At 46.7% G+C, this 9,749-nt stretch overlaps 1 protein-coding gene across 1 annotated transcript; it reads right to left on the bottom strand.

Moving 5' to 3' along the window:
• Positions 1-525: 525 nt before the first annotated feature.
• LOC109767426 (flowering-promoting factor 1-like protein 5) lies at positions 526-1,147 on the bottom strand. The gene has a single exon (XM_020326178.3). It carries the CDS (start codon positions 1,087-1,089, stop codon positions 748-750), a length of 342 nt encoding a protein of 113 aa, XP_020181767.1. The 5' UTR covers positions 1,090-1,147; the 3' UTR covers positions 526-747.
• Positions 1,148-9,749: the final 8,602 nt, after the last annotated feature.

The raw sequence follows: 9,749 nt of genomic DNA, 5'->3' as shown, positions 1-9,749 counted from the left end.
TATTTATTGGTTTTTTCTGACGTTAATTATGGGCAGATTAGGTCAGATTTATGTCCAGCTCAGACATTTTTGGGCCACAGGGATAACATAAATTGGAGGGTTAATATTGATCAATTACATAGATCGAATGATAAAGAATGGTTAAGATATTTTCAAGAACGTGGATTTACGTGGAGCTCCAAGGGTAGAGTTGTTCAACCCAGCTCCAGGCCTAGAGTTGGAGGAGTCCAGAGCTGGAGAGCTACCAAACATTCCCTTAGCCATGCTCCTCTAAAGGCCTTGCTCCTTTTCAGCCATTTTTAGCATGGTTCCTCTTAGCAATATCTGCGGCAAATTTTAACATGGTTCCTCTGCTCTTTTTACTTGAGAGGTAAGAGTGTACACAAAATTTAAGCTGTTAATTTCATTAACTAGTTGGTCTTATCTTCCACGTGAAAAGAGGAGATAAGAGGGACCAACATGTGGATCTGCCAGCTGGGTACGTAAAGTTACTCGTGGCCATTCATGCAGAGTCAGAAATTTCGAAATTTGTGGTTTTTGGTAAACGAACAAGTACGACCATGCAAGCAAAAGTTAATAAACACATCCGAGATTCAATCAAAAATACAAAAAGCTCACACTAGCTAGGAGTAATTCAGAGACGACATACACAAGGCACATCATTATGCGCGTGCGCTTATTTGCAGAACAGGCTTGCTAGCATGACCAGGGAAAGTAAGTAGAACGTAAATAATGTATCATGCATGCCTAGAGGTCGACGACCTTGAAGTGGTCTCGGTTCTTGACGACGATGTCGTACATGTGGGTGGAGCAGAATCGCGCAAAGTCGCGTGGGAGGGCGATGAGGTCGACCCCGCCATCGCGCCGGTGGAGCTGCACGATATCTCCATTTTCGTAGTAGCGCTCCCAACCCAGCGACCCCAGCCGCCGCTCGAGCACCTCCAGCGACCGCATCGGCTCGTTCGCCGGCAGGTACACCAGCGCCTTATTGCGGCCGCCCACGCTCCGGCGTGTTGACGACCCTCCAGCTGCGCTCTGGAGCTCCATCACCCCGTCCTTCCGGAACACCCACACACCCCCCGCCGCCATCGATGAAGTGTATACGGGTCTTTCTTTGCCCTGCGAGGCTAGAGAGAGTGGTACTCCTCTATGGGTATATGTATATGTGCTTCGTGCGCGCTAAAATAGTCGGTGATCGTTTTTGTCGTCCCACTGAACAGTAGGTGCCAATAATGCATGCGAGGACACTGGGCCTTCACGTGGAGGCAGGGGCACCAGCAGCAGGCTGGTTATCTCTCCCCTGCCGCTGCCAGATTTTGCAATAATAAGGCAAGTCGGCGATAAATAATAGTGTTCCTTGTGCCGACGGATGTACAGGGTCGCGGTTGAGGACGACACCTAAATTGGTCGCTCCCGGCAACGGCATGATTTCCAATTGGAGCTCGCATCACGTGGGGTTATGCAGGATGCCAAATCAAGATTGCTGTACGCCAAATCTGTCCCTGCGCGACGTGACTGCCAGCCTGTGGCTGCCACAGATATATCCAACATCTATGCTGGTTCGTTTGGATCTGGAAGGCGGACGAAAATGTCCGCGGCTGTCCGGCTTGCCGTAGATGCGTCCAATGCACCCAACAAATTTGAAACTTAAAAAAGCTTAACGCAGATAAAACATTTAAAAATATAAGCTTAATAGATAAAACACACTGCTCAAAGTTCAGTTACATCAAAACTTAATTAAAACAGTAGATAAAACTTAGAGAAATACCGCAACCTGCAGCCATAGGCGTCGCCGTCCTTGGCCAGGTCGACAAATGCCGGCGCCTCCGCCCGGGGGCACGACTGCTAGTACGTCGCCAGCAATGCCGCTTGCTGCGCTGCATTCGAGGTTGCGCTCACCTGCATGGCGCGCTCTGTGGCCTCCCGCTTGCTCTGTGGTCTCAGGCAAGAGCACGGGCGCAGGTGTGTACAGTGGCGGTGCGTAGGCCTGGATGCTGATGAGTGGATTTTATGCATTCTTTTTAGAGTACATTTTAGTGCCAAAATCCTTCGTATCATATCCATCTAGCACTTATACACATCCTGTTGGAAATATGCCCTAGAGACAATAATAAAATGGTTATTATTATATTTCCTTGTTCATGATAATTGTCTATTGTTCATGCTATAATCGTGTTATCCGGAAATCGTAATACATGTGTGAACAGATAGACCATAAAATGTCCCTAGTGAGCCTCTAGTTGACTAGCTCGCTGATCAATAGATGGTCACGGTTTCCTGACCATGGACATTGGAAGTCATTGATAACGGGATCACATCATTAGAAGAATGATGTGATGGACAAGACCCAATCCTAAGCATAGCACTAGATCGTGTAGTTCGTTTGCTGAAGCTTTTCTAATGTCAAGTATTATTTCCTTAGACCATGAGATCGTGCAACTCCCGGATACTGTAGGAATGCTTTGGGTGTACCAAACGTCACAACGTAACTGGGTGGCTATAAAGGTGCACTACAGGTATCTCCGAAAATGTCTGTTGGGTTGGCTCGGATCGAGACTGGGATTTGTCAATCTGTATGACGGAGAGGTATCTCTGGGCCCACTCGGTATTGCATGATCATAATGAGCTCAATGTGACTAAGTAGTTAGTCACGGGATCATGCATTACGGAACGAGTAAAGTGACTTGCCGGTAACGAGATTGAACGAGGTATTGGGATACCGACGATCGAATCTCGGGCAAGTAACGTACCGATTGACAAAGGGAATTGTATACGGGATTGCTTGAATCCTCGACATCGTGGTTCATCCGATGAGATCATCGTAGAACATGTGGGAGCCAACATGGGTATCCAGATCCCGCTGTTGGTTATTGGCTAGAGAGGTGTCTCGGTCATGTCTGCATGATTCCCGAACCCGTAGGGTCTACACACTTAAGGTTCGATGACGCTAGGGTTATAAGGAAGGTTTGTATGTGATTACCGAATGTTGTTCGGAGTCCCGGATGAGATCCCGGACGTCACGAGGAGTTCCGGAATGGTCCGGAGGTAAAGATTTATATATGGGAAGTCACCATACGGTCACCGGAAATATTCGGGGGTATACCGGTATTGCACCGGGACCACCGGAGGGGTTCCGGGGGTCCACCTGCCCCGGACGGCCTTATGGGCTGTAGGTGGAAGGGAACCAGCCCTTAGTGGGCTGGGCGCCAACCCCCTAGGGCCCATGCGCCTAGGGTCTGGGGAAACCCTAAAGGGGGGCGCCCCCCCCCCCCCTTGCTTGGGGGGCAAGCCACCTCCCCCTTGGCCGCCCCCCCCTCTAGATCCCATCTAGAGGGGCCGGCCCCCTTCCCCCTTATCTCTATAAATAGAGGGGTGAGGGGAGGGCTGCAGCACCACATCTAAGGCGCAGCCCCTCCCCTCCCCAGCACCTCTCCTCCTCCGCGTGTGCTTGGCGAAGCTCTGCCGGAGAACTGTCACTCCACCACCACCACGCCGTCGTGCTGCTGTTGGAGCCTTCTTCCTCAACCTCTCCCTCCTCCTTGCTGGATCAAGGCGTGGGAGACGTCACCGCTCCGTACGTGTGTTGAACGCGGAGGTGCCGTCCGTTCGGCGCTTGGATCATCGGTGATTTGGATCACGGCGAGTACGACTCCATCAACCCCGTTCTCTTGAACGCTTCCGCTCGCGATCTACAAGGGTATGTAGATGCACTCCTCCCCTCTCGTTGCTAGTACACTCCATAGATTGATCTTGGTGATGCGTAGAAAATTTTAATTTATGCTACGATCCCCAACAATGGCATCATGAGCCAGGTTTATGCGTAGTTTCGATGCACGAGTAGAACACAAGTTGTTGTGGGCGTCGATTTTGTCAATTTACTTGCCGTTACTAGTCTTATCTTGATTTGGCGGCATCGTGGGATGAAGCGGCCCGGACCGACCTTACACGTACGCTTACGTGAGACAGGTTCCACCGACTGACATGCACTAGTTGCATAAGGTGGCTAGCGGGTGTCTGTCTCTCCCACTTTAGTCGGATCGGATTCGATGAAAAGGGTCCTTATGAAGGGTAAATAGAAATTGGCATATCGCATTGTGGTTTTGGCGTAGGTAAGAATCGTTCTTGATAGAAACCTATAGCAGCCACGTAAAAAATTTGCAACAACAATTAGAGGACGTCTAACTTGTTTTTGCAGCAAGTGTCATGTGATGTGATATGGCCAGAAGGATGTGATGAATGATATATGTGATGTATGAGATTGATCATGTTCTTGTAATAGGAATCACGACTTGCATGTCGATGAGTATGACAACCGGCAGGAGCCTAGGAGTTGTCTTAATTTATTTATGACCTGCGTGTCAACTGAAACGTCATGTAAATACTTCACTTTATTGCTAACCGTTAGCCATAGTAGTAGAAGTAATAATTGGCGAGACAACTTCATGAAGACACGATGATGGAGATCATGATGATGGAGATCATGGTGTCATGCCGGTGACGATGATGAACAAGGCGCCCCAAAGATGGAGATCAAAAGGAGCAAAATGATATTGGCCATATCATGTCACTATTTGATTGCATGTGATGTTTATCATGTTTTACATCTTATTTGCTTAGAATGACGGTAGCATAAATAAGATGATCCCTCGCTAAAATTTCAAGAAAGTGTTCCCCCTAACTGTGCACCGTTGCGAAGGTTCGTTGTTCCGAAGCACCACGTGATGATCGGGTGTGATAGATTCTAATGTTCGCATACAACGGGTGTAAGCCAGATTTACACACGCAATACACTTAGGTTGACTTGACGAGCCTAGCATCTACAGACATGGCCTCGGAACACAAGAGACCGAAAGGTCGAACATGAGTCGTATAGCAGATATGATCAACATGAAGATGTTCACCGATGATGACTAGTCCGTCTCACGTGATGATCGGACACGGCCTAGTTGACTCGGATCATGTATCACTTAGATGACTAGAGGGATGTCTGTCTGAGTGGGAGTTCGTTAATAATTTGATTAGATGAACTTTATTATCATGAACTTAGTCTAAAAACCTTTACAATATGTCTTGTAGATCAAATGGCCCACGCTAATGTTGCCCTCAACTTCAATGCGTTCCTAGAGAAAACCAAACTGAAAGACGATGGTAGCAACTACACGGACTGGGTCCGTAACCTGAGGATTATCCTCATAGCTGCCAAGAAAGCATATGTCCTTGAAGCACCGCTAGGTGATGCACCTGTTTTCCCAGGAACTCAGGACGTTCTGAACGCCTGGCAGTCACGTAGTGATGATTACTCCCTGGTTCAGTGCGGCATGCTTTACAGCTTAGAACCGGGGCTCCAAAAGCGTTTTGAGCAGCACGGAGCATGTGAGATGTTCCAAGAGCTGAAAATGGTTTTCCAAGCTCATGCCCGGGTTGAGAGATATGAAGTCTCCGACAAGTTCTACAGTTGTAAGATGGAGGAGAATAGTTCCGTCAGCGAACACATACTCAAAATGTCTGGGTTGCACAACCGCTTGTCTCAGCTGGGAGTTAATCTCCCAGATGACGCGGTCGTTGACAGAATCCTTCAGTCGCTCACACCTAGCTACAAGAGCTTTGTCATGAACTTCAATATGCAGGGGATGGAAAAGACCATTCCTGAGGTATATTCAATGCTGAAATCAGCGGAGGTGGAGATCAAAAAGGAACATCAAGTGTTGATGATGAATAAAACCACTAAGTTCAAGAAAGGCAAGGGTAAGAGGAACTTCAAGAAAGACGGCAAGGGAGTTGCCGCGCCCGGTAAGCAAGCTGCCGGGAAGAAGACAAAGAATGGACCCAAGCCTGAGACTGAGTGCTTTTATTGCAAGGGAAACGGTCACTGGAAGCGGAACTGCCCCAAGTACTTAGCGGATAAGAAGGCCGGCAATACCAAAGGTATATGTGATATACATGTTATTGATGTGTACCTAACCAACACTCGTAGTAGCTCCTGGGTATTTGATACCGGTGCGGTTGCTCATATTTGTAACTCAAAGCAGGAGCTGTGGAATAAGCGGAGACTGGCGAAGTACGAGGTGACGATGCGTGTCGGGAATGGTTCCAAGATCGATGTGATCGCCGTCGGCACGCTACCTCTACATTTACCTATGGGATTAGTTTTAAACCTCAATAATTGTTATTTAGTGCCAGCTTTGATCATGAACATTGTATCTGGATCTCCTTGAATGCGAGATGGCTACTCATTTAAATCCGACAATAATGGTTGTTCTACTTATATGAGAGATATGTTTTATGGTCATGCCCCGCTGGTCAATGGTTTATTCTTAATGAATCTCGAACGTGATGTTACACATATTCATAGTGTGAATGCCAAGAAATGTAAGGTTGATAATCATAGTCCCACATACTTGTGGCACTGCCGCCTTGGTCACATTGGTGTCAAATGCATGAAGAAACTCCATGCAGATGGACTTTTGGAGTCTCTTGATTATGAATCATTTGACACGTGCGAACCATGCCTCATGGGCAAAATGACCAAGACTCCGTTCTCTGGAACAATGGAGCGAGCAACCAACTTATTGGAAATCATACATACTGATGTGTGCGGTCCAATGAGCGTTGAGGCTCGCGGTGGCTATCGTTATGTTCTCACCCTCACTGATGACTTGAGTAGATATGGGTATGTCTACTTAATGAAACACAAGTCTGAGACCTTTGAAAAGTTCAAGGAATTTCAGAGTGAGGATGAGAATCAACATGATAGGAAAATAAAGTTCTTACGATCAGATCATGGAGGGGAATATTTGAGTCACGAATTTGGCACACACTTAAGGAAATGTGGAATTGTTTCACAACTCACGCCGCCTGGAACACCACAGCGTAATGGTGTGTCCGAACGTCGTAATCGCACTCTATTGGATATGGTTCGATCCATGATGTCTGTTACCGATCTACCGCTATCATTCTGGGGTTATGCTTTAGAGACTGCCGCATTCACTTTAAATAGGGCTCCGTCGAAATCCGTTGAGACGACACCGTATGAATTATGGTTTGGAAAGAAACCTAAGCTGTCGTTTCTTAAAGTTTGGGGATGCGCTGCTTATGTCAAGAAACTTCAACCTAAAAAGCTCGAACCCAAGTCGGAAAAATGCGTCTTCATAGGATACCCTAAGGAAACCATTGGTATACCTTCTACCTTAGATCCGAAGGCAAGATCTTCGTTGCCAAGAACGGGTCCTTTCTGGAGAAAGAGTTTCTCCCGAAAGAAGTAAGTGGGAGGAAAGTGGAACTTGATGAGATGACCCCTCTCGAACCAGAAAGTAGCGCAGCACAAGAAAATGTTTCTTTGGTGCCTGCACCGACTAGAGAGGAAGTTAATGATGACGATCATGATCAAGTTACTAGTGAACTTCGTAGGTCCACAAGGACACGTTCCGCACCAGAGTGGTACGGCAACCCTGTCCTGGAAATCATGTTGTTGGACAACGGTGAACCTTCGAACTATGAAGCAGCAATGGCGGGTCCAGATTCCAACAAATGGCTTGAAGCCATGCAATCCGAGATAGGATCCATGTATGAAAACAAAGTATGGACTTTGACAGACTTGCCCGATGATCGGCGAGCGATAGAAAATAAATGGATCTTTAAGAAGAAGACGGACGCGGATGGAAATGTTACCATGTACAAAGCTCGACTTGTCGCTAAGGGTTATCGACAAGTTCAAGGAGTTTACTACGATGAGACCTTCTCACCCGTAGCGAAGCTGAAGTCCGTCCGAATCATGTTAGCAATTGCCGCATTCTACGATTATGAAATATGGCAAATGGACGTCAAAACGGCATTCCATAACGGCTTCCTTAAGGAAGAATTGTATATGATGCAGCCGGAAGGTCTTGTCGATCCTAAGAATGCTGACAAAGTATGCAAGCTCCAGCGCTCAATCTATGGGCTGGTGCAGGCATCTCGGAGTTGGAACATTCGCTTTGATGAGATGATCAAAGCGTTTGGGTTTACACAGACTTATGGAGAAGCCTGTGTTTACAAGAAAGTGAGTGGGAGCTCTGTAGCATTTCTCATATTATATGTGGATGACATACTATTGATGGGAAATGATATAGAATTCTTGAAAAGTATAAAGGCCTACTTGAATAAGTGTTTTTCAATGAAGGACCTTGGAGAAGCTGCTTACATATTAGGCATTAAGATCTATAGAGATAGATCGAGACGCCTCATAGGTCTTTCATAAAGCACATACCTTGACAAGATATTGAAGAAGTTCAATATGGATCAGTCCAAGAAGGGGTTCTTGCCTGTATTGCAAGGTGTGAGATTGAGCACGGCTCAATGCCCGACCACGGCAGAAGATAGAGAAAAGATGAGTGTCGTCCCCTATGCCTCGGCCATAGGGTCTATTATGTATGCCATGCTGTGTACCAGACCTGATGTAAACCTTGCCGTAAGTTTGGTAGGAAGGTACCAAAATAATCCCGGCATTGAACACTGGACAGCGGTCAAGAACATCCTGAAGTACCTGAAGAGGACTAAGGATATGTTTCTCGTTTATGGAGGTGACGAAGAGCTCGTCGTAAAGGGTTACGTCGATGCTAGCTTCGACACAGATCTGGATGACTCTAAGTCACAAACCGGATACGTGTATATTTTGAATGGTGGGGCAGTCAGCTGGTGCAGTTGCAAGCAAAGCGTCGTGGCGGGATCTACATGTGAAGCGGAGTACATGGCAGCCTCAGAGGCATCACATGAAGCAATCTGGATGAAGGAGTTCATTGCCGACCTAGGAGTTATTCCCAATGCATCGGGGCCGATGACTCTCTTCTGTGACAACACTGGAGCTATTGCCCTTGCCAAGGAGCCCAGGTTTCACAAGAAGACCAGGCACATCAAGCGTCGCTTCAACTCCATTTGTGAAAATGTTCAAAATGGAGACATAGATATTTGTCGCAGATCCATTGACTAAACCTCTTCCACGGGCAAAACATGATCAACACCAGAACTCTATGGGTGTACGATTCATCACAATGTAACTAGATTATTGACTCTAGTGCAAGTGGGAGACTGTTGGAAATATGCCCTAGAGGCAATAATAAAATGGTTATTATTATATTTCCTTGTTCATGATAATTGTCTGTTGTTCATGCTATAATCGTGTTATCCAGAAATCGTAATACATGTGTGAACAGATAGACCATAACATGTCCCTAGTGAGCCTCTAGTTGACTAGCTCGTTGATCAATAGATGGTTACGGTTTCCTGACCATGGACATTGGATGTCATTGATAACGGCATCACATCATTAGGAGAATGATGTGATGGACAAGACCCAATCCTAAGCATAGCACTAGAACGTGTAGTTCGTTTGCTGAAGCTTTTCTAATGTCAAGTATCATTTCCTTAGACCATGAGATCGTGCAACTCCCGGATACCGTAGGAATGCTTTGGGTGTACCAAACGTCACAACGTAACTGGGTGGCTATAAAGGTGCACTACAGGTATCTCCGAAAGTGTCTGTTGGGTTGGCACGGATCGAGACTGGGATTTGTCACTCCGTATGACGGAGAGATATCTCTGGGCCCACTCGGTATTGCATCATCATAATGAGCTCAATGTGACTAAGTAGTTAGTCACGAGATCATGCATTACGGAACAAGTAAAGTGACTTGCCGGTAACGAGATTGAACGAGGTATTGGGATACCGACAATCGAATCTCGGGCAAGTAACGTACCGATTGAGAAAGGGAATT

Source organism: Aegilops tauschii, chromosome 2, assembly GCF_002575655.3.
Source record: "Aegilops tauschii subsp. strangulata cultivar AL8/78 chromosome 2, Aet v6.0, whole genome shotgun sequence".
In the NCBI taxonomy this organism is placed as follows: Eukaryota; Viridiplantae; Streptophyta; class Magnoliopsida; order Poales; family Poaceae; genus Aegilops; species Aegilops tauschii.
The sequence above is the reverse complement of the archived record's forward strand: the minus strand, read 5'-3'. Positions and strand labels throughout refer to the sequence as shown.